At 40.4% G+C, this 26467-nt stretch overlaps 1 protein-coding gene across 8 annotated transcripts in view; it reads right to left on the minus strand.

Moving 5' to 3' along the window:
* LOC129865649 (sodium/potassium/calcium exchanger 2-like) overlaps positions 1-26467 on the minus strand; it is a 202118-nt gene that overhangs the window by 79609 nt on the left and 96042 nt on the right. For 7 of the 8 annotated variants that reach the window (XM_055938587.1, XM_055938590.1, XM_055938589.1 and 4 more), the window contains 2 exons: positions 21481-21522; positions 19342-19450 (listed from right to left, as the gene is read on the minus strand). In XM_055938587.1, coding sequence (XP_055794562.1) covers positions 19342-19450; positions 21481-21522 — 151 coding nt within the window. The remainder of the gene's footprint in view (positions 1-19341; positions 19451-21480; positions 21523-26467) is intronic. The other variant, XM_055938585.1, reaches the window with a different exon arrangement.

A 26467-nucleotide genomic window follows, 5' to 3' on the forward strand; every position in this document is an offset into this window, starting at 1 on the left:
GTATTTCAAGTGTTCGTTCGTGTTTTCTGTTTTGTTTAATTAAAAATCATGTCTTATTCAAACGCTGCGTTTTGGTCGAATCCCTGCTCCTCCTCTCCTCTCCAATAGTAGTACCAAACATTCAAAGGCCATGTTCTCAAAAGTGAGTTTACAAGTTTATCAACTTTCAAAGCAAAATGACTTTCCCATTGTTCCTCAACTGTAGTGTATCTAATACCATTTTGTAGCTCTGAGTCTCTACTTTTATCCAATGTAAAAAACACAATTTCAAATTTTGCTACATCAGACCGATCGTCACATTTTGTTGTGTTACAGCCTGAATTCAAAATGGATTTAAAAAAAATAATGTTTACCCATCTACACACAATATCCCATAATGACAAAGGGAAAACATATGGTTAGAAATTCTAGCAAATTGAAATAGAGAAATATGTAATTTAGATAAGAATGAGAACCCTGAGTCAATAGTTTGTAGAAACACCTTTCTGGGTAAGTCTCTAAGAGGTTTCCACACCTGGATTGTGCAACATTTGCACGTTATTATTTTCAATATTCTTCAAGCTCGATCAAATTGGTTGTTGATCATTGCTAGACAACCATTTTCAAGTCTTGCCATAGATTTTCAAGCTGATTTAAGTCAAAACTTTAACTCGGCCACTGCAACTCCAGTGTAGATTTGGCCTTGTGGTTTAGGTTATTGTCCTGCTGAAAGGTCAATTCTTCTCTCAGTGTCTGGTGGAAAGTAGACTGAACCAGGTTTCCCTCTAGGAGTTTGCCTGTGCTATGCTCCATTAGGTTTCTTTTTTAGCCTGAAAAACTCCCCACTTCTTACCAATTACAAGCATACCAATAACATGAAGCAGCCACCACTATGTTTGAAAATATGCAGAGTTGTTCTCAGTAATGTGTTGTTTTGGATTTGCCCCAAATATGCAGAGTTGTACTCCGTAATGTGTTGTATTGGATTTGCCCTAAATATACTGTAACACTTTGTATTCAGGACAAAAAGTTAATTGCTTTACCACATTTTTTGCAGATTTACTTTAGTGCCTTGTTGCAAACAGGATGCATGTTTAGGAATCGTTTTATTCTGTACAGACTTCCTTTTTTTCACTCTGCCAATTCGGTAAGTATTGTGGATTAACTATCTAGTTTTTGATCCATTGTCAGAACAGAAATTACAAGATGATGTTATAATACTGTTATTGCATTAAATGGTTGTTTATTACTCTATTGTGTCTGTATGAACTGAAAGTGGGCCTCTGGGAGATTTAACACTGATAGTGGATTTACAATGGATTGGTGATAAACCTAACAATAATGCATTCCAATGTATGATTAGTGTCTGTGTGCCTGACTGAAAGGTACTAGGGTGAGATGGCTCGGGGCCAGACCCTGGTTTCCACACAATGAGAAGTTTTTACAGCAGATACTGTCTACTGTGAATTATAAGTATATTTCGTACAAATCTTAACCTTGTGACCCATTCCATGCATCTGATGTTTGTCATATAGACTGAAGGGGGTGTATCTTGGCTATAAAAGACCTTTGTACCATTGTCTCGGGGCTCTCAACGAATCATCTGAGGGTAATTCGTCGACCAGCCATCATTATTGCAGAGCACTCAATCGATTCACTTTATATGTGTGTGTTGTACTGAGCTGCTCCCTTAATAATAAGTGAATACATATTAAGTTTAAGTATAACTCTGACTTGTGTGATAAGTTTGTCTCTCCTCATTTGATAGTAAAGAAATTAACTACCACACCATCCTCAATTTTCTCCTATCACAGTCATTAAACTCGGTAACGGTTTAAAGCCACCATTGGCCTCATGGTGAAATCCGTGTGTGGTACCCTTCCTCTCTGGCAACTGAGTTGGGAAGGACCCCTGTATCTTTGTAGTGACTGTGTGTATTAATACACCATACAAAGTGTAATTAATAACTTCACCATGCTCTAAGGGATATTCAATGTCTGCTTTATTTTTTTACTCATCTACCAATTATAGGTGCCCTTCCTTGCGAAGCATTGGAAAACATCCCTGGCCTTTGTGGTTGAATCTGTGTTTAATATTCACTGCTCGACTGAGGGACCTTACAGATAATTGTATGTGTGGGGTACAAAGATGAGTCTATGCAACTTATTATGTTGCATTTGTTAAGCAAATTTGTACTCCTGAATTTATTTAGGCTTGCCATAACAAGGGGTTGAATACTTATTTACTCAAGACATTTCAGTTCTTCATTTTTATTTGATTTGTAATAAATAAAAAAACATCATTCCCCTTCCACATTATGGGGTATTGTGTGTAGGCCAGTGACAACAAATCTCGATTGAATCCATTTTAAATTCAGGCTGTAACACAACAAAATGAGGGAAAAGTCAAGCTGTGTGAATACATTCTGAAGGCACTGTATATATTTTAGATACAAATATATACACTGCTCAAAAAAATAAAGGGAACACTAAAATAACACTTCCTAGATCTGAATGAATGAAATATTCTTATTAAATACTTTTTCTTTACATAGTTGAATGTGCTGACAACAAAATCACACAACAATTATCAATGGAAATCAAATGTATCAACCCATGGAGGATTTGGAGTCACGGTCAAAATTAAAGTGGAAAACCACACTACAGGCTGATCCAACTTTGATGTAATGTCCTTAAAACAAGTCAAAATGATGCTCAGTAGTGTGTGTGGCCTCCACGTGCCTGTATGACCTCCCTACAACGCCTGGGCATGCTCCTGATGAGGTGGCGGATGGTCTCCTGAGGGATCTCCTCCCATACCTGGACTAAAGCAGCCACCAACTCCTGGACAGTCTGTGGTGCAACGTGGCGTTGGTGGATGGAGCGAGACATGATGTCCCAGATGTGCTCAATTGGATTCAGGTCTGGGGAACGGGTGGGCCAGTCCATAGCATCAATGCCTTCCTCTTGCAAGAACTGTTGACACACTCCAGCCACATGAGGTCTAGCATTGTCTTGCATTAGGAGGAACCCAGGGCCAACCGCACCAGCATATGGTCTCACAAGGGGTCTGAGGATCTCATCTCGGTACCTAATGGCAGTCAGGCTACCTCTGGCGAGCACATGGAGGGCTGTGCGGCCCCCAAAGAAATGCCACCCCACACCATGACTGACCCACCGCCAAATCGGTCATGCTGAAGGATGTTGCAGGCAGCAGAACGTTCTCCACGGCATCTCCAGACTCTGTCACGTCTGTCACGTGCTCAGTGTGAACCTGCTTTCATCTGTGAAGAGCACAGGGCGCCAGTGGCGAATTTGCCAATCTTGGTGTTCTCTGGCAAATGCCAAACGTCCTGCACGGTGTTGGGCTGTAAGCACAACCCCCACCTGTGGATGTCGGGCCCTCATACTACCACCCTCATGGAGTCTGTTTCTGACCGTTTGAGCAGACACATGCACATTTGTGGCCTGCTGGAGGTCATTTTGCAGGGCTCTGGCAGTGCTCCACCTGCTCCTCCTTCCACAAAGGCGGAGGCAGCGGTCCTGCTGCTGGGTTGTTGCCCTCCTACGGCCTCCTCCACGTCTCCTGATGTACTGGCCTGTCTCCTGGTAGCGCCTCCATGCTCTGGACACTACGCTGACAGACACAGCAAACCTTCTTGCCACAGCTCGCATTGATGTGCCATCCTGGATGAGCTGCACTACCTGAGCCACTTGTGTGGGTTGTAGACTCCGTCTCATGCTACCACTAGAGTGAGAGCACCGCCAGCATTCAAAAGTGACCAAAACATCAGCCAGGAAGCATAGGAACTGAGAAGTGGTCCATGGTCACCACCTGCAGAACCACTCCTTTATTGGGGGTGTCTTGCTAATTGCCTATAATTTCCATCTTTTGTCTATTCCATTTGCACAACAGCATGTGAAATTTATTGTCAATCAGTGTTGCTTCCTAAGTGGACAGTTTGATTTCACAAAAGTGTGATTGACTTGGAGTTACATTGTGTTGTTTAAGTGTTCCCTTTATTTTTTTGAGCAGTGTATATATATATATTTTTTACCAATCACGTGTTTGTTTTTATCACAAGTAGTGTGCCTCCACTAATGCCCTAATGGGTTGGCCGCTGCTGTTAAAAATTTTGCTTAGGAGAAGGCCCAGATGCAGACAGTTTCGAAGTAACAAAAGTTTATTACAAAAACTGGAGGGCACGCAAACGACAGGCAAAAGGCAGGCAGAGGTCAGTAAATCCAGAGCATAGTCCGAAAGGTACAGAACGGCAGGCAGGCTCAGGGTCAGGGCAAGCAGAATGGTCAAAACCGGGAGAACTAGAGAAAACCAGGAGCCCGGGAATAATGCTGGTAGGCTTGATGACACAAAATGAACTGGCAACAAACAGAGAACACAGGTATAATACTGGGGAAGATGGGAAACACCTGGAGAGGGGTGGAGACAAGCACAAAGACAGATGAAACAGATCAGGGTGTGACATACACACAATACCACAATGTCAAAGTGGAATTATGTTTTTCAAAAATTTGTACACATTTATAAAAATGTAAAGCTGTACTGCCTTAAGTCAATAAGTATTTAACACCTTTGTTATGGCAAGCCTAAATAAGTTCAAGAGTAAAAATGTGCTTAACAAGTCACAAAATAAGTTGCATGGACTCACTCCATGTGCAATAACAGAGTTTAACATGATTTTTTAATGACTACCTCATATTTGTACCCCACACATACAATTATCTTTAAGGTCCCTCAGTCGAGCAGATTCAACCACAAAGACTTTCGAACACAGATTCAACCATAAAGACCAGGGCTTGCAAATATTTTTTTTAAAAGCAGACATTGAATATCCCTGAGCTTGGTGAAGTAAGTTGTTAATTACACATTGGATGGTGTATCGATGCACGCAGTCACTACAAAGATAGAGCTGTCCTTCCTAATCAGTTGCCAGAGAGGAAGGAAACCACTCAGGGATTTCACCATGAGGTTGATGGTGACTTTAAAACAGTTACAGAGTTTAATGGCTGTGATAGGAGAAAACTGAGGATGGATCAACAACATTGTAGTTACTCCACAATACTAATCGAATTGACAAAATGAAAAGAAGGAAGCCTGTACAGAAAAAAAAAATATTCCAAAACATGCAACCTGTTTGGAACAAGGCCCTAAAGTAATACTGAAAAAAATGTGGCAAAGCAATTCACTTTTTGTCCTGAATGCAAAGTGTTCCGTTTGTGGCAAATCCAATACAACACATAAATGAGTACCACTCTCCATATTTTCAAACATAGTGGTGGCTGCATCACACTATTGGTATGCTTCTAATCGTCAGGGCCTGGTGAGTTAAGGTTAAAAATTAAACTGAATGGAGCTAAGCACAGGCAAAATTTTATAGGAAAATCTTGTTCAGTCTGCTTTCCATCAGACACTGGGAGATTAATTCATCTTTCAGCAGGACAATAACCTAAAACACAAGGCTAAATCTTCACTGGAGTTGCTTACCAAGATGACAATGAATGTTCCTGAGTGGCCAAGTTACAGTTTGGACTTAAATCTACTTGAAAATCTACGGCGTGACCTGAAAATGGTTGTCTAGCAATGATCAACGACCAATTGTATAGAGCTTGAAGAATTTTGAAAAGAATAATGAGAAAATGTTGCACAAAGCTCTTAGAGACTTATCCAAAAAGAATCACAGCTGTAATCGCTGCAAAATGTATTTCTACAAAGTATTGACTCAGGGGTGTGAATAAGATATGTCTGTATTTCATTTTCAAAACATTTGTAAAAATTTGTATTAACATGTTTTCACTTTTCATTATAAGGTATTGTGTGTAGATGGGCGAGAAATGTTTTTATCAGTTTTGAATTCAGGCTGTAGCACCACAAAATGTGGAAATAAGTCAAGGGCTATGAATACTTTCTGAAGGCACTGTATTTGTTGATGGTGTTAAGTCTGGTTTCCTTGACATTACAAATGTCACGCCCTGACCTTAGTATTATTTGTTTTCTTTATTATTTTGGTTAGGTCAGGGTGTGACAAGGGGTGGTTTGTTTAGTTTTTGTCTTGTCTAGGGGTTTTTGTATGTCTATGGTTGCCTAGATTGGTTCTCAATTAGAGGCAGCTGTTTATCGTTGTCTCTTATTGGGAACCATATTTAGGCAGCCATATTCCTTGAGCATTTCGTGGGTGATTGTCTATGTGTTAGTTGCCTGTGTCTGCACTTTTCAGATATAGCTTCACGTTCGTTTTGTTGTTTTGTAAGTTTGTTTAAGTGTTCTTCGTTTCATTAAATGAGAAGATGTATTCATCTCACGCTGCGCCTTGGTCTCATCCATACAATGAACGTGACAACAAAGGGTGTCCAACAGGTCGATTTTAGGTCCTGTGCTATTTAATGTCTATATAAACAATATTATTCTCTCTGCAAATTGTTTTACCATTCACTTGCATGCAGTTGTTGTATATGCTATTGCCCCCACGGTTGAGCAGGCTCTTTCTGAGCTTCAATCTGTCTTTACTTCCCTGCAGAAAGCCTTTGTTGAACTGAAACTGGTTCTCAATGCATGTAATACCAAGTATATGCTATTTTCTAAATCACATAAAAATGTTTCTGATTATTTATGCATACGTACATTGAATGGTGCACTCATTGATCATGTCCCTGAGTATACATATCTGGGCTTTTCTACAAAAAAAATATGTTGATGAGTTAGTTAAGAAATTGAAAATTAAAATAGGCTTCCTATGCAGGAGCAGATCATGCCTTTCATTAAATAGCAGAAAGAAAACAATTTAGTCGACATTTATTCTGGTTATTGACTATGGCGATATCATCTATATTAGTGGTCGCCAACCGGTCGATCGGCCATCTTTCTAGAGCTCTGACTTTTCGACCTGAAGATCACTGATGTCGTGCTTTGACCTCGTTGACCATCAGATGCAGGTACCATCAGTCCAGTAAAATTAAAAAGCAAATTAACCCAGGCTCAGGGATGGCTAACGTTGGAGATCCCTTCGACCTCCACTGAATTGGGTAGATCTGCTTTAATTTTTCTGCACCTCATGTGGAACAATCTCCAAAACACCCTGAAATTGGAGGAATTGGTGCCGATAGGTCTGTCAGGGGACTTTTTTTTATTGATGAACCTATTTGTTTTTATGATTGTATCGTGTGTATGATTGTTTTGTGTGTATTTTTGTGTATATTTAAGTGCTTTTATTGAATAGATGTGTATATTTTTATATCTACAGGGCTCACCTGTAAAAGAGACCTTGGTCTCAGCTTGACTTCCCTGTAAAAAATTATAATAATGAAGAAAAAAAACAGACTTTACTTGAGCTCACAAGCCACACATGTGTTTTCCTTACTGATGCCCCATTGATTTGAGATAGCCATCAGCTATAGGAAAATAACTGCAATCTAATCCATGGCCAAGACCAATCCTAAACAGAGAATGCCTTATAAACTGCATAAAGTTCAATTACATACAGCCAAACCAGCAGGTGTCTTATATGACTCCATCCTCCCCTGCAGATATGAGATAACAGGAAATTAAGACCTCATCTCACAGGGGGGAAGTGAGGTGCCCACAGTTAAAATACCTCGGGTTTTTTTAGACACCATGACTCACAGAGGGTACTGCAGTCAGTGGTGGTTGGTGGAACTTTAAATTGGAGGATGGGCTCATAGTAAAGTCTGGAATGGGATGAATGGAATGTATAAATATAAAGTATAAATCAAATCACATTGTATGTGTCACATGTGCAGAATACAACAGGTGCTTTACAGTGAAATGCTTATTTACAAGCCCTTTCCCAACGATGCAGAGTTAAAAATAAGAACAATTTAAATAATAACACAAGAGGAATAAAACACACAAGAATGACGCTATATACAGGGAGTAACCAGCACCATTTAAATTTGCAAGGGTCTAAGGTAGTTGAGGAAGATGTGTGTGTGTGTGTGTGTGGTGTCAGTATGTGCATATGTCTGTTGTGTGCGTGTGCGTATGTAGTGTATGAGTGTGTGTGGGTTTGTGTAAGTGTGTGAGTGTGCATAGAGTCAGTGATCCAAAATGGGGTCAATGCAGATAGTTAATCAAATGGTTACCCAGACTATTTACCAGTTTTATGGCTTGGGGATAGAAGTGGTCTCTGAGTCTGTTGGTCCAAGACCCGATGCTCAGGTGCTGCTTGCCAGATGGTAGCAGAGGGTTAGGGTTAGTCTATGGCTTGGGTGGCTGAAGTCTTTGGCAATTTATTGCGTGATATAGAGGACCTAGATGGCAGAGAGCTCGGCCCTAGTGATGTACTGAGCCGCCTGCACCACCCTTTGTAGTGCTTTGAGGATGAGAGTGGTGCAGTTGCCATACAAAGCGGTGATGCAGCCAGTCAAGGTTCACTCAATGGTGAAGCTGAATAACTTTTTGAGGATCGGAGGGCCCATGCTAAATCTTTTCAGCTTCCTAAGGGGGAAGAGACACCATTGTGCCCTCTTCACGTCTGTGCAGTGTGTGTGTGGACCATGTTAAAACTTCATAGGGACAGGGGGCAGCATTTCCACTTTGAACAAATTGCGTGCCCAAACGGAATTTACTCCTACTCTGTCCCAGAAGGTAATACATGCATATTATTATTACTATTGTATAGAAACCACTCTGACGTTTCTAAAACTGTTTGAATTATGTCTGTAAGTAGAACAGAACTCATTTGGCAGACAAAAACCTGAGAAGACTTCCAAACAGGAAGTGAGAACTCGATTTTCAAAACAGTGCCAAATGATACCCCATATAGTTATGGATAAGCAAACACTTCCTAGGGCTTCCACTAGATGTCACCGTCTTTAGATTTTGGTTATATGATTCTACTATAAAGGAGGGGCTCATAGGAGCTATTTTACTGAGTGGTCTTCAGAAATCAGTCTTCAGTCTCATTTTGCGCACGAGCGAGAGAGAGTGCACTCGTTCCAATGCTCTTTCTTCAGACAATGAAATTCTCCGGTTGGATCCTAATTTATGATTAACCTGTTTGGGTTGCAGGGGCAGTATTGAGTAGCCAGATAAAAGGTGCCCATTTCAAATGGCCTCGTACTCAATTCTTGCTCGTACAATATGCATATTATTATTACTATTGGATAGAAAACACACTCTAGTTTCTAAAACCGTTTGAATTATATATGTGAGTAAAACAGAACTCATTTGGCACAAACTTCCTGACCAGGAAGTGGAAAGTCTGAAATCGAGGCTCTGTTCTACTTCCTGCCTATAAATGGGCATGATACGTATTAGTATACATGCACTTCATAGACCTTCCCCTGGATGTCAAGAGGCGGTGAGAGAAGAAATTGAGTGTTTATCTTGGTCTGAAGTGGAATACAAGCTCTTTGTATGACGTGTCCCCCATTTCCTGTTTTCTGGAGAGCGCGAGGAGGTACCTGGATTTGCCTTCTGTTTAGCTGCCGTTATAGGCGACTACTATCTCCGGCTTTGATTTTATTTGATACATGTGACCATATCATCGTAAAGTATGTTTTTTCAATATAGTTTAATCAGATTATTGAAAATTTTTCGGGAGTTTCGCCGTGTTCCGTTCTCTTCCGTTTGTTGACATGGAGAGATTCGCGCCACTTGGCTAGTGTGCTTGCTAATTCAAGAGGGAAAGAGGCCGTTCTAAATCCAAACAACGATTGTTCCCGACAAAGGACCTCTTGTCCAACATTCTGATGAAAGATCAGCAAAAGTAAGAAACATTTTATGATGCTATTTCATATATCTGTCGTACATGTGAACTAGTCGTCGGCGCCCAACTTTTGGGTACTCTAGCTATACCGAAGCCTGATGTCGTAATGAAGTTATTTTTTAGAATTCTAACACAGCGATTTCATTAAGAACTAATGGATCTATTATTTCCTATACAACATGTATTTTTTTGTTATGTTTATGAATAGCTATTTGGTCAGAATATGTGTGTCAGAAAAAGTGTCAGAAAAATATCCGGACGTTGTGGAAAAAGTAGCTACGATAGCACAATGTGTAACCACTGATTTCAGCTCTGAATATGCACATTTTTGAACAAAACATAAATGTATGTATAACCTGATGTTATAGGACTGTCATCTGATGAAGCTTATCAAGGTTAGTCAAAAATTATATATATTTTGCTGGTTTGTTACGATCGCTAACTTTTGCTGCTGGGGAATGGCTTGTGTTTCTGGCTATTGTGGTAAGCTAATATAATGCTATATTGTGTTTTCGCTGTAAAACACTTAAGAAATCGGAAATATTGTCTGGAATCACAAGATACCTGTCTTTCATTTGCTGTGCAACATGTATTTTTCAGAAATGTTTTATGACGAGTATTTAGGTATTTGACGTTGGTGTCTGTAATTACTCTGGCTGCTTCGGTGCCATTTCTGACGGTAGCTGTGATGGTAGCTGCAATGTAAAACTGATTTATAGCTCAAATATGCACATTTTTCGAACAAAACATAGATTTATTGAATAACATGTTATAAGACTGTCATCTGATGAAGTTGTTTCTTGGTTAGTTTGGTTGGTTTTTGGTTAGTTAGGTTGGTTTTGTGCATGCTACCTGTGCTGTGAAAAATGTCTGTCCTTTTTGTATTTGGTGGTGAGCTAACATAAATATACGTGGTGTTTTCGCTGTAAAACATTTTAAAAATCGGACATGTTGGCTGGATTCACAATATGTTTATCTTTCAAATGCTGTATTGGACTTGTTAATGTGTGAAAGTTAAATATTTCTAAAAAATATATTTTGAATTTCACACCCTGCACTTGAAGTGGCTGTTGTCATATTGTGCCCGGCTTCGGGCTTGCAGCCATAAGAAGTGAACCTGTCTAGGATCAGCGTGGCGCTAGCGGCACACCCCCCCCCCCCCCACTGAAAAACCAGTGCCGCGAAATTCAAAAAAAATATATTTTTAAAATATTTAACTTTCACACATTAAAGTCCAATACAGCTAATGAAAGACACAGATCTTGTGAATCCAGTCAACATTTCCGATTTTTAAAATGTTTTACAGGGAAGACACAATATGTAAAGATGTACATCTATTACCTAAAAACACATTAGCATAATCCACCATCTTTTATTTGTCCACCAACACCAGTAGCCATCACCAATTCGGCTAAACTAAGATATTTATAGCCCCTAACCAACAAAAAAACTCATTAGATGACAGTCTGATAACATATTTATGGTATGGGATAGGTTTTGTTAGAAAAAAGTGCATATTTCAGGTAGATGGCATAGTTTACAATTGCACCCACCATCACAAATGGACTAGAATAATTACAATGAGCAACGTGTTTACCTAACTACTAATCATCAAACATTTCGTAAAAATACACAGCATACACGAATCGAAAGACACAGATCCTGTGAATACAGACAATATTTCAGATTTTCTAAGTGTCTTACAGCGAAAACACAATAAATCGTTATATTAGCTTAGCACATAGCAATTAGCAGCCCAGCACTGATTCTAGCCAAAGTGAGCGATAAAAGTCAACATCGCCAAAAGATATTAATTTTTTCACTAACCTTCTCAGAATTCTTCCGATGACACTCCTGTAACATCACATTACAACATGCATATACAGTTTGATCGAAAATGTTTATATTTAGCCACCAAAATCATGGTTAGACAATGTGAAATGTAACTCAGCTGGTCAGAAAATGTCCTTGCGCCACTTAGACAGTGATCTACTCTTATACATAAATACTCATAAACGTGACTAAAAAATATAGGGTGGACAGGGATTGATAGACAATTTAATTCTTAATACAATTGCGTTATTACATTTTTTAATTTATCCTTACTTTTCAATACAGTTTGCGCCAAGCGAAGCTACGTCAAAAAACATGGCGTCCTAAGCCACTAAAATGTTTCGACAGAAACACGATTTATCATAATAAAAATGTCCTACCTTGAGCTGTTCTTCCATCAGTATCTTGGGCAAAGGATCCTTTCTTGGGAGAAATCGTCTTTTGGTGGAAAGCTGTCCTCTTGCCATGTGGAAATGTCAACTGCGTTCGGGATGAACTGAAAAGCGTGCCCAACTTTTCACATCGTTGCAAAAATAAATGTCCCAAAATCGCACTAAACGGATATAAATTGCTATAAAACGCTTTAAATTAACTACTTTATGATGTTTGTAACTCCTATAACGAGTGAAAAGATGACCGGAGAAATATAACAGGCTAAACTAACGCTTGGAACAGGAGAGGGTCGGTGTCCAGCACGCGCGTTACGCAGCTCCCAAAGAATGACTAGCTTCAGGGTTTTTTCATTTGTAGGGCCTGTGAACGAGCAATCGACCCCGTTGGAATCGTCATCACGTAAAGGCATCCAGGGGAAGACGTAAGAAGTGTCCGTATAGTCATAGCAACGACAGTGCCCTTTTAAATGACTTCAGAAGAGTGGCCAACATTTCTCAAATCTGACTCCATGTCAGGGAAATTGCTGTAGAATGGGCTCTGTTCCACTTAGAGACAAAATTTCAACTCCTATAGAAACTATAGACTGTTTTCTATCCAATAATAATAATAATATGCATATTGTACGATCAAGGATTTTGTGGGAAGCCGTTTAAAAAATTAGCCAAATTAGCATAAGTAGTCTAAACAGCGCCCCCATCCCCAACAGGTTAACCTGTTGGGGATGGGGGCGCTGTTTAGACTATTTATGCTAATGTGGCTAATTTTTTAAACGGCTTCCCACAAAATCCTTGATCGTACAATATGCATATTATTATTATTATTGGATAGAAAACAGTCTATAGTTTCTATAGGAGTTGAAATTTTGTCTCTAAGTGGAACAGAGCCCATTCTACAGCAATTTCCCTGACATGGAGTCAGATTTGAGAAACGTTGGCCACTTTTCTGAAGTCATTTAAACGGGCACTGTCGTTGCTATGACTATACGGACACTTCTTACGTCTTCCCCTGGATGCCTTTACGTGATGACGATTCCAACGGGCTCGATTGCTCGTTCACAGGCCCTACAAATGAAAAAAACCTTTAGCTAGCAAGTCTTTTCTTGCTGCGTAACGCGCGTGGAAGACACCGACCCTCTCCTGTTCCAAGCATTAGTTTAGCCTGTTATATTTCTCCGGTCATCTTTTCACTCGTTATAGGAGTTACAAACATCACAAAGTAGTTAATTTAAAGCGTTTTATAGCAATTTATATCCGTTTAGTGCGATTTTGGGACATTTATTTTTGCAACGATGTGAAAAGTTGGTCACGCTTTTCAGTTCATCCCGAACGTAGTTGACATTTCCACATGGCAAGAGGACAGCTTTCCACCAAAAGACGATTTCTCCCAAGAAAGGATCCTTTGCCCAAGATACTGATGGAAGAACAGCTCAAGGTAGGACATTTTTATTATGATAAATCGTGTTTCTGTCGAAACATTTTAGTGGCTTAGGACGCCATGTTTTTTGACGTAGCTTCGCTTGGCGCAAACTGTATTGAAAAGTAAGGATAAATTAAAAAATGTAATAACGCAATTGTATTAAGAATTAAATTGTCTATCAATCCCTGTCCACCCTATATTTTTTAGTCACGTTTATGAGTATTTATGTATAAGAGTAGATCACTGTCTAAGTGGCGCAAGGACGTTTTCTTTACCAGCTTGTCTACATTTCACATTGTCTAACCATGATTTTGGTGGCTAAATATAAACATTTTCGATCAAACTGTATATGCATGTTGTAATGTGATGTTACAGGAGTGTCATCGGAAGAATTCTGAGAAGGTTAGTGAAAAAATTAATATCTTTTGGCGATGTTGACTTTTATCGCTCACTTTGGCTAGAATCAATGCTGGGCTGCTAATTGCTATGTGCTAAGCTAATATAACGATTTATTGTGTTTTCGCTGTAAGACACTTAGAAAATCTGAAATATTGTCTGTATTCACAGGATCTGTGTCTTTCGATTCGTGTATGCTGTGTATTTTTACGAAATGTTTGATGATTAGTAGTTAGGTAAACACGTTGCTCATTGTAATTATTCTAGTCCATTTGTGATGGTGGGTGCAATTGTAAACTATGCCATCTACCTGAAATATGCACTTTTTTCTAACAAAACCTATCCCATACCATAAATATGTTATCAGACTGTCATCTAATGAGTTTTTTTGTTGGTTAGGGGCTATAAATATCTTAGTTTAGCCGAATTGGTGATGGCTACTGGTGTTGGTGGACAAATAAAAGATGGTGGAATATGCTAATGTGTTTTTAGGTAATAGATGTACATCTTTACATATTGTGTCTTCCCTGTAAAACATTTTAAAAATCGGAAATGTTGACTGGATTCATAAGATCTGTGTCTTTCATTAGCTGTATTGGACTTTAATGTGTGAAAGTTAAATATTTTAAAAAAATATTTTTTTTGAATTTCGCGGCACTGGTTTTTCAGTGGGGGGGGGGGGGGAGTGCCGCTAGCGGCACGCTGATCCTAGACAGGTTAACGCACGCTGTATGTCGTAGTAACGTTAATTTTAAAAATCTAACACAGCGGTTGCATTAAGAACTAATGTATCTTTCATTTGCTGTCCAACCTGTATTTTTTAGTCAAGTTTATGATTAGTTATTGATTAGATTAGGTGCCTCTCCCAAGATTTCTCCCGACATTTTGTTTGCATTTTGGCTACTATTCATATTGTATAACCACGATTTGTGCCGCTATATATGAACATTTTCGAACAAACCATATATGTATTGTGTAATTTGATGTTATAGGACTGTCATCTGAAGAAGTTTGAGAAGGTTAGTGAATAATTTTATATCTTTTGTTGGTTTATTCGTTATCGCTACTGTTGGCTTGAATCAATGCTGTTGTGTGGTTGGCTATTGTAGTAAGCTAATATAATGCTATATTGTGTTTTCGCTGTAAAACACTTAAAAAATCTGAAATATTGGCTGGATTCACAAGATCTTTGTCTTTCATTTGCTGTACACTGTGTATTTTTCATAAATGTTTTATGATGAGTATTTAGGTAATTCACGTTGCTCTCTGTAGTTATTCTAGTTGCTTTGGTGAGAGTTGTGATGGTGGCTGCAATGTAAAACTATGATTTATACCTGAAATATGCACATGTTTCGAACAAAACATATGCTATACAATAAATATGTTATCAGACTGTCATCTGATGAAGTTGTTTCTTGGATAGTGACTATTTATATCTTTATTTGGTCGAATTTGTGATAGCTACCTATGCAGTAAAAAAATGGTGGGAAAAAAAGTTGTGTCTTTTGCTATCGTGGTTAGCTAATAGAAATACATATTGTGTCTTCCCTGTAAAACATTTTAAAAATCAGAAATGATGGCTGGATTCACAAGATGTGTATCTTTCATCTGGTGTCTTGGACTTGTGATTTCATGATATTTAGATGCTAGTATTTACTTGTGGCGCTATGCTAGTCAGCTTTTTTACTGATGAGGGTGCTCCCGGATCCAGGATGAGTACCAAGTAAAAATTAAAAACAAGTGTATTTTTAATTCTATGTAAAACATGTATCTTTCAAAGTTTATGATGAGTATTTCTGTTATTTGACGTGGCTCTCTGCAATTTCTCAGAATATTTTGGAAGCATTTCTGAACATGGTGCCAATGTAAACTGAGGTTTTTGGATATAAATATGAACTTAATCGAACAAAACATATATGTATTGTGTAACATGAAGTCCTATGAGTGTCATCTAATGAAGATCATCAAAGGTTAGTGATTAATGTTATCTCTATTTCTGCTTTTTGTGACTCCTGTCTTTGGCTGGAAAAATAGCTGTGTTTTTCTGTGATTTTGCGGTGACCTAACATAATCGTTTGTGGTGCTTTCGCTGTAAAGCCTATTTGAAATCGGACACTTTGGTGGGATTAACAACAAGATTACCTTTAAAATGGTATAAGACACATGTATGTTTGAGGAATTTTAATTATGAGATTTCTGTTGTTTGAATTTGGCGCCCTGCACTTTCACTGGCTGTTGTTATATCATCCCATTAACGGGATTGCAGCCATAAGAAGTTTTAAGGTTTGATCCGTGCATTCTGTACTAACAGCAGTCAAGCACCCAAGCTAACTTGTTAGCTACTTCCGGACACAAATGAGAGAACAGGTCACTGAACATTACTTGCCGTGGCAGAGCTGGTTAGGCTGTTATGTTATCCAGAGCATTGGTGACTTTAACTGTCTGTCAGATTGTCCGTTCATTAATTCAGAGCGTTTCGCTTTTGCAGCGTTCAGAGCGCACACTGGACACTCTGCCCGATGAGTAGGGTTGATCCGAACGTTCTGACCTCACAACGACAGTCAAGCCTGCAAGCTAACTGGCTAACATTGGCTAGCTTGCTAGCTACTTCCAGACACAAATAAGACAACACCCCACTCTGACCATTTTCCTCACCCTAGCAGAGCTGGTTAGGCTGTTTTCATGTTATCCAGAGTGTTGGTGACTGTAACTGTGCTGCTGGCAACAATTTAATTAAACTTTTTTGCCAAAGTTAACTGACACCGGCCATATTCAATAGGTGTTGAGCATTCGTAAATTCATCAGTTATTCTGCACTCTGGCACACTCAGGCAGGTTACCCTGGAGTTCTTGTGAACAATAACAATTAGGATTAGCTTGAAACGTGTTGGGATTACAGACTGGGACAAGAAGAGGTTGAAAATGTCTGTGAAGAAACTTGCCAGCTGGTCTACGCATGCTCTGACAATGCGCCCTGGTATTCCGTCTGCCCCAGCGGCCTTGCGAGTAATAACATACTTAAAAGTCTTACTCACATGGGTCATGGAGAGCGAGATCACACAGTCGTCCAGAACAGCAAAGACTCTCCTGCATGACTCAGTGTTGTTAACCTCAAAGCGAGCATGGAAGGCATTTATTTTGCCTGAGAGGCCTGCGTTACTGGGCAAGTCACGGCTGGGTTTCCCTTTGTAATCCGTAATCGTCTACAAGCCCTTCCACATCCGACGAGCGTCAGAGCCGGTGTAGTAGGATTCCATTTTAACCCTATATTTTCATGTTTGATGGTTCGTTGAAAGTCGTAGCAGGATTTCTTGTATGTGTCCCATTAATGTAAAGCAGTAGCTCTATCTAGCGTGGATACTGCCTGTAATCCATGGTTTCTGGTTTGGTACATACGTATGGTCACTGTGGGGACGACATCGTCAATGTACTTATTGATGAAGCCTGTGACGGATGTAGTAAACCCCTCAATGCTATCGGATGAATCCCATATTCCAGTCAGTACTAGTTTAACAGTCTTGTAGCCTCGTGTCCGGTTCATCGGACCAATTCTGTACTGAGTGCTTCACTGGGACTTCCTGTTATAGGTAGGGGCCCTAGCCACAGGTTATATGGTATAGGGCCCTAGGTTGGGTAGGGTCCCCAACCACAGGTTATATCGTATAAGGCACAGGTTTAACAAAGAGATTTGGTGGTTAGATAATGTGGATGCCTGGGAAAGTTATTTACAGCTCTCAGAGCAATAACCCATCCAACAACAAATGTTCCCTCAATGACATTAGGTCATTAACTAATGTTTTCATTGGAATGTTCAACCTGATGTGCAAGGAATGTTTCCAAGAGACCATTCCCTTAATGTCAAATTGAACTTACCAAGAAAGTGGTTACCATGTTCTCAGAATTTCCAATTTCATGGGAACATTGCAAGAACATTTGTGTCCAGTTTTCTGTGGGTTAGGAGAATATTCCATCAACGTCCCACCAAACATACACAGAACATGGTTGCCATGTTCTCAGAACAAAAGATATTCATGTTCTAGACACTGTCACGGAACCCTCCAGAACTGTCAACACGCACACGTCACCTATTCCCACTTATTAGTATTTGTATATATGTGCCCTTTGGTTTCCAAGGTCTTGTCGATTATTGGTCCAATGTCCGTTGGTTCGTGTGAGTACCTGTGCTGTGTGTTTTGGTTTTCGTGCTATTTTCGATTGCTCAGATGATAACGGGTATCGCCCCATGTGTTTATCATCGTGCGCTTAAGTTATTTATTCGAGGTACTTCTCGCTCTTTTGTTTGGGTTTCTACCCTGTGTTCTGTTGCGTGTTTGTTTGGTCTTTGTCCCTGTGCCTTTACACGTCACGTCGTAATTTGGGAATAAAAACCCCTATTATAAAAACCCTGTCTCCTGAATCACTTCATACCAACGTGACAGAATAATCGACCATTAAGGGAGACAGCGGGAATGCCCTGTCCGACGACGCTGAGACTGGTCCGTCCGGCGCCGCCGCAACATCGCAGCTGCAACTGGGCCGTCCGACCTCGCCACAATGGGTCCATCCGACAACGCCACTTCAGCAGCCAACAACTGGCCCGTCCGACGATGACGCAACTTCGGCAGCTGCATCAGGTCCTGATCAACCCGCACTGCGTTCCTGTGATCGTCCTCAAGGCCGGTGTCGTTGCGCTGCTTTTGCAGCGCGTCGGGGGGATACTGTCATGGATGAACTTTCACGCACACCTGTCCCCTATTCCCACTAATTAGTATTTGTATATATGTGCCTTTTGTTCACCATAGTGCTGTCGATTATTGTTACAATGTCTGTTAGCGCTTGTGAGTACCTGTGCTGTGTGTTTTGGGCTTTCGTGCCCATGTGGAGTGCGCAGATGATTTTACGAGTCTTGTGCGCGTGTGTATTTATTCGAGGTACTCCTCGCTCTTTTGTTTGGGTTTCGACTCTGTGTATTTGTATAGTGTTTGTTTCGACCCTGTGTTTTTTTATAGTGTCTTCGTCCCCATGCCTTTACATGGCACGCCATAATTTGGGTACAATAAAAAAATAACTATTACGCATTCCTGCGTCTGTCTCCCGATCCTTCATGCCAATGTGACAGACACGTTTCATGGGAACGTTGCAAGATCATTCATGTGTCCAGTTTTCTGTGTTTTAAGAGAATATTCCCTCAACTTAGGAACATTTGTGCCCAGTTTTCTGTGGGATGTTGATTGAATATTCTCCTAACCCTTTCTAGGCTTTATGATGTGTTCCTCATTTCTTTGATAAATAGCTCATGAAGAAGACAATTCTATCAGAATCCATCTAATAGCAAAAACATCCAGTAGGTGCAACAACTATCTTCATTGAATGTTGGCCGAGTGGCAGAGAAACATTAACCTGGGTTAACCTAAAAATGACCAGGATTATAAGCACCAGTTTGCCTCTTAACCTTCTGTCTCTGTATGGAAGTGGAACCAGGCAAAGATAAACAAAAGCATTCCATGTTGCGTTGCGTAAACACTAGAAAAACAGGGGTAGAGAAACAGTGACCGTTTTGTGTGTTGGATAACTGCTTACCTTCACTGAGAGGGTCCAGTGTGTGGATCATAAGCTGGAAGATACTGTTTCTCATCAGGCTGTTGTGCAGGGAGGCTGAGCTACCACCTCTCTGAAGCCGGGGCCTAGCCTGCAAGAGGAGCACAATGCTGTCACACAAACAATGGCACCATTACACAATTCTTTCTAGTCCTTGGCGGTTCCCCTAAGGAAATACCTGAAGGACACTATAACACTGTAGTGTTAGCTGTATTTCTCATACAAAATAATGCAGTATCATCATTTTCAACGCAAAATGCTGAGTGCTGGCCCTCTTCTAAGGTCATTATCTGTATCAGGTCTAAAGTTTTATTGTCCCTGTAGTGGAAATTCCCTGCCCTGGAATTTCCCCTTAATCTAACAGTCAAGATGTTGAGAGACCTGGGTTTAGATCATGCCTGTGACAATGGCACCCAACTGTAGGACGGTGTCTAATTGGGGATGAGGTCAAAAGGGGGTGAATCTAGTGAACATCAATAGCCCTGCCTGTGACTTCAAAATCAGTGTCACCCTGGGCCCAAGAGGGAATTTCCCCTTGGTCTAACAGTCAAGATGTTTGTTTTTCCTGTGAGAGCGCCAGGTTCAGATCCCACCTGTGACATCCCATTGGTTTAAAAAATGTATGTTGCCTTTAATTGTGTCTTCAGGTGAAACAATGTGCAAGTCCTTTCCATGAAACCAGTCAAATATCTGAGTGACATGTTACTACCTGCTCTCCAGGACACCTACACCACCCGATGTCACAGGAAGGCCAAAAAGATCATTAAAGACAACAACCACCCGAGCCACTGCCTGGTCACCCCGCTATCATCCAGAAGGTGAGGTCAATACAGGTGCATCAAAGCTGGGACCGAGAGACTGAAAAACAGCTTCCATCTCAAGGCCATCAGACTGTTAAACAGCCATCACTAACATTGAGTGGCTGCTGCCAACATACTGACTCAATCTCTAGCCACTTTAATGATAAAAAAGTGGATGTAATAAATGTATCACTATTCACTTTATATAATGTTTACATACCCTACACTACTGATCTCATATGTATATACTGTACTCTATACCATCTACTGCATCTTGCCTATGCCGTCCGGCCATCACTCATCCATATATATTTTTATGTACATATTCTTATTCATTCCTTTACACTTGTGTGTATAAGGTAGTTGTTGTGAAATTGTTAGATTACTTGTTAGATATTACTGCATGGTCGGAACTAGAAGCACTAGCCTTTCGCTACACTAACATTAACATCTGCTAACCATGTGTATGTGACAAATCAAATTTGAACTCAAATATCATGCCCAAATCATATCAACGTAACTTCAACCCAATTCATTGAACTACTGTACACAATCTTATTCAGAGATGACATGGGCATTTAAAGCATGCTAACAGGGGACATTTGACTTTTTAAGGAGTTTTGATAAGAAAATGCTAATACTAGTGGTTGGTGGCAGTGACTAGTTTAACCACTAGGCTACCTGGGTTTGAGCGGGCGGGGGGGACAGACTGTCTGCACTTTGTGAAAGGCCATAAGGATGGCGAGATACTGTATATTTTCTAAACTTCTTTAATGGGAGCTTTGCAAGACCGTACATGTGTCCAGTTTTCTGTGTTTTAAGAGAATATTCCCTCAACTTCCCAGCAAACATACACTTTTTTGGTTACTACATGATTCCATATGTGTTATTTCATAGTTTTGATGTCTTCACTATTATTCTAAAATGTAGAAAATAGTAAAAAAATAAAGAAAAACCCTAGAGGGAGTAGGTGTGTCCAAACCTTTGACTGGTACTGTATAGGTATATATACTGTATGTTTGAAAGGAACTATAGCAAAACACTCACTGATCAATAACTTTGTTTTTCGCATTTTGGATGTATAAACTGTTCTGCAAGCGTTTGAAACTGGAGGCGTCATTGCATGCTAACTCACTAGTGACCTACTGAGAGAGTAATTTTAGAATTGCAAGGACAGACAGAGCTACTACAGGCACACACGGAGGTTGGATCTAGAAAACAGAGAACGCATGGTTCTTGAGTATAGTAGGGAAGGAGAGAAAGAAGTTAGACTAGCTGCAAAGACACAAACACAAACATAGACAAGCCAGACAGGACCTACCGACAGCTTGCTCTCATCCTCTGGTGCCTCGGGACTCACAGCCTTCATATCCAAGAAAAGAGAGAGGAAAAAGTGAGAGAGGGAGAAAGAGAAAGAGCACATAGATGTGAAGCATGTCTTACAAACCAGAGATAGACTGATGAAAAGACAGTAGAGAGACATTACATTGTCGTATTGATGATGATGTGACATAGACGGATTCAAGAGACTGACACCACCGCTTTGCTGTGTTTACTGTATGTCACTCACTATCTAGCAGACCAAGATAGGCTTATGATAAAAAATGTTCTTCTCATCAGGTTTTTGAGATTCATCAGCCACATGGAAAACCATTCTATTCACAGACCCTTTAACTCTGCAGGAACCCAACCGACTCAAACAAACAGAGGAAAAGCTAAACCTAGCATTCATGTAAATGTTCACGTTTTATATCTAAACTAGTACATGTAAAGAAATTACAAGTGTCAACTCCCTCTATCCGGAAGATATTAAAGACTTGCATATTAAACCTACTTATGTGGAATTCCAGTAACTTCAAAGATTGAATTATGTCTCTCAATTGTGTTATTTCTCTTGTTATTTATCCTGTATTGTTTCCTTTGTCTCCACAAATGACATCAGCTTCATCCTAAACCATGACAAGAATAACTTCTTTGGAGCCTTTTTGTCATCCACATCTATACCTCAGATGCCAACCCAGGCCGGGATTCAAACAAACGCAGATAAACAACCTTTGCATTGCGATCCTGAAGAAAATAACATTTGGAAGTAGGCTTTGAGATATTAAGTTAACGCCTGATTTTACACATACAGTTGAAGTCGGAAGTTTACATACACCTTAGCCAAATACATTTACTCAGATTTTTACAATTTCTGACATGTAATCCTAGTAACAATTCCCTGTCTTAGGTCAGTTAGGATCACAACTTTATTTCAAGATTGTGAAATGTGAGAATAATAGTAGAGAGAGTGATTTATTTCAGCTTTTATTTCTTTCATCACATTCCCAGTGGGTCAGAAGTTTACATACACTCAATTAGTATTTGGCATCATTGCCTTTAAATTGTTTAACTTGGGTCAAACATTTCGGGTAGCCTTCCACAAGCTTCCCACAATAAGTTGGGTGAATTTTGGCCCATTCCTCCTGACAGAGCTGGTGTAACTGACTCAGGTTTGTAAGGCCTCCTTGCTCCCACACACTTTTTCAGTTCTGCCCTCAAATTTTCTATAGGATTGAGGCCAGGGCTTTGTGATGGCCACTCCAATACCTTGACTTTGTTGTCCTTAAGCCATTTTCCACAACTTTGGAAGTATGCTTGGGGTCATTGTCCATTTGGAAGACCCATTTGCGACCAAGCTTTAACATCCTGACTGATGTCTTGAGATGTTGCTTCAACATATCCACATAATTTTGCTTCCTCCTGATGTCATCTATTTTGTGAAGTGCACCAGTCCCTCCTGCAGCAAAGCAACCCCACAACATGATGCTGCCACCCCCGTGCTTCACGGTTGGGATGGTGTTCTTCAGCTTGCACGCGTCCCCCTTTTTCCTCCAAACATAATGATGGTCATTATGGCCAAAGAGTTCTATTTTTTTTTATTTCATTACACCAAAGGACGTTTCTCCAAAAAGTACGATCTTTGTCCCCATGTGCAGTTGCAAACCGTAGTCTTGCTTTTTTATGCCGGTTTTGGAGCAGTGGCTTCTTCCTTGCTGAGCGGCCTTTCAGGTTATGTCGATATAGGACTCGTTTTACTGTGGATATAGATACTTTTGTTCCTGTTTCCTCCAGCATCTTCACAAGGTCCTTTGCTGTTGTTCTGGGATTGATTTGCACTTTTCGCACCAAAGTACATTCATCTCTAGGAGACAGAATGCGTCTTCTTCCTGAGTGGTATGACGGCTGCGTGGTCCCATGGTGTTTGCACAGATGAACGTGGTGTCACGCCCTGATCTCAGAGATCCTTTTTATGTCTCTATTTTGGTTTGGTCAGGGTGTGAGTTGGGATGGGTATTCTATGTTCTATTATTTGTATTTCTTTGTTTTGGCCGGGTAGGGTTCTCAATCAGGGACAGCTGTCTATCGTTGTCTCTGATTGAGAACCATACTTAGGTATCCCTTTTTCCCATCTGTCTTTGTGGGAAGTTGACTTTGTTTATGGCACTTAGCCTTTAGCTACACGGTTTGTTTTGTAGTGTTTATTGTTTTGTTTCGGCGTCTTTTCTAACAAAAATAAAATGTACGCTCACCACGCTGCACCTTGGTCCACTTCATTCAACAGCCGTGACACGTGGTACCTTCAGGCATTTGAAAATTGCTCCCAAGGATGAACCAGACTTGTGGAGGTCTACAATTCTTTTTTCTGAGTTCTTGGCTGATTTATTTTGATTTTCCCATGATGTCAAGCAAAGAGGTAGACCTTGAAATACATCCACAGCTACACCTCCAATTGACTCAAATTATGTCAATTAGCCTATCAGAAGCTTCTAACGCCATGACATCATTTTCTGGAATTTTCCAAGCTGTTTAAAGGCACAGTCAACTTAGTGTATGTAAACTTCTGACCCACTGGAATTGTGATATATTGAATTATATGTGAAATAATCTGTCTGTAAACAATTGTTGTAAAAATTACTTCTGTCATGCACAAAGTAGATGTCCTAACCGACTTGCCAGAACTATAATTTGTAAACAAGAAATTTAACGAGTTTTAATGATTCCAACCTATGTGTACAGTGGGGAGAACAAGTATTTGATACACTGACGATTTTTGCAGGTTTTTCCCACTTACAAAGCATGTAGAGGTCTGTAATTTTTATCATAGGTAAACTTCAACTGTGAAAGACGTAATTCAAAAATCCAGAAAATCACATTGTATGATTTTTAAGTAATTCATTTGCATCTCCACTACAACTGGAGGTAACAGTGTCTTTAAACACATGGTATCATGTCTGTACAAGATCAAAAAATAAACTAACACCTTTCTCTTCTAGAGGAGATCCTAATAAAAACATTTGACACAATCTGGTGGCCAACCTTTGTAATTACCACACTGGAAATCGTCACTCTGTTCTGCTCCTCTGAAACAATCTCGTACATTGTCAAAAAGGTGAGTTCCTGAAATTCAATGTGTGAAAAATGCTCATTGGATGTCCAGAGACGCCTGAGTACATTTTCAAAGAAAACATTCATTTTTGCTGAAGTATAACCTCTGTATGCCCCACCATCTCCAACATTGTGATTTTGGGAAAATGTAACATCCATGTTGACTCATCCAAGTCCACTATGGCGGCTGTCTTCCCTAACTTGCTGGACTGTCAAAACCTTGTGCAACATGTTAATGTCCCCACACACAACCGTGGACACACATCGGACCTCATTATCACTGGCGATGACTTGGATGTCCTCAAACTTGGCATATCTGACCACAAGGCTGTGACACTGTCTCTGACTGTGCCCACTCCTCTCCACTGCCCAAAGAGGACAATTAAATTCCGCAACCTAAGGAAATTCAACCCATCCCTCTTCCTGGAACACATACAGCCCACATTTGAGTCTGACTGCACTAAGCTGGCCCTCTGCGACAGGGTCAACCTGTATAACAGCACTCTGAGTACTACCCTGAACATCCTTGCTCCCCCCCAAAAACTTGAAACGTAACCTTCTAACACTGTTCACCCTGGTTCACTGAAGAACTGCTGGGAATTAAGACTCATGGCCGTAAGCTTTAGAGGCGTTGGAGGAAGGATGGCCCCACTGTCCATCTACTGGCCTACAAAGACCACCAAGCAAGCTGCTATGCTGCACGATCAGCTTTTATGTTTTGTCACCATCCTCACCTGCTGATCGAGGAAGTACCATCACTCGTCAAAACAGCCGCAGTCACCCCCTTACTGAAGAAACTCAACCTTGACCAGGACATCCTATCCAACTACAGGCCCATCTCCAACCTCCCTTTTCTATCAATCCCATCTGTCTTCCAAGCAGGTATACAAAGTTTTCCAGTCTGGCTTCCAATCATTGCAAACAGTGCCGAAACAGCTCTGATGAAAGTTACCAACGACCTACTAATGGATGCAGATTATGGATCACCTAGGCTCCTTCTCCTTTTAGATCTCAGTGCTATTTTGACACTGTTGACCACAATACCCTCCTGTGGCATCTCAGAGAGCACACTGCAGTCTCTGGAACTGCTCTGACCTGGTTCTCCTCCTACCTCTCCAATAGGAGGCAATACATAACGATTGGAGGACAGATCGGCGGAGTCTACAGTCACAGTCCTTTTTGTGGCCTATTCTGTTCCTAATCTACATGCTCCCTCTGGGTCTGGGTTTCTGAGGGTTAAGGCTGCTTCTGCGGTTCCATCCATGACAGACCGAAAACATTCTACAAGTCAAGTGCAGTGCCATGTCGGTTGTCCCCATAGGAGAAACCTTTGAATAACTATTTTTGGTTCCAGGTAGAACCCTTTAAACAGAGGGTTCTACCTGGAACGAAAAGGGTTCTACCTGGAACCAAAAAGGGTTCTCCTATAAGGACTGCCGAGGAACCCTTTTTTCTAAGAACGTACACATCTCGTTACATACACAGTACATACACTGCACTGTGCTTACACATTCTATCAGTTGCAAACTAAGAGAAGCTCTGCGCTTATATATTGCTGTATTTGATTGACATGGGAAATAAGTAAATAAATAGTGATTTGACAGCAGGTATTTTGCCATGGTCCAGCCACTGTGTACATGGTCTGGTTGGCTTATTGTGATTTATTCTCTGCTTGAGATTAGGTAAAGCCCTTGGGCACAGTGAGTCACATCTCCCATGAGTAGGGCCCTGTGTTTTGGAAAATTTCATAAGGCAGTGTGCTTTTACCTGTATTTCCAGTAATATCCCGCTAGTGTCGCTGCAGGTAGAAAATCCTATAAAATGTTCTGTAATTGACACAAGGTATCTCCAATCAAAACAAAGATGAATCATTAATCAAG

The sequence above is a fragment of the Salvelinus fontinalis genome, chromosome 11 (genome assembly GCF_029448725.1).
Source record: "Salvelinus fontinalis isolate EN_2023a chromosome 11, ASM2944872v1, whole genome shotgun sequence".
Classification (NCBI taxonomy): Eukaryota; Metazoa; Chordata; class Actinopteri; order Salmoniformes; family Salmonidae; genus Salvelinus; species Salvelinus fontinalis.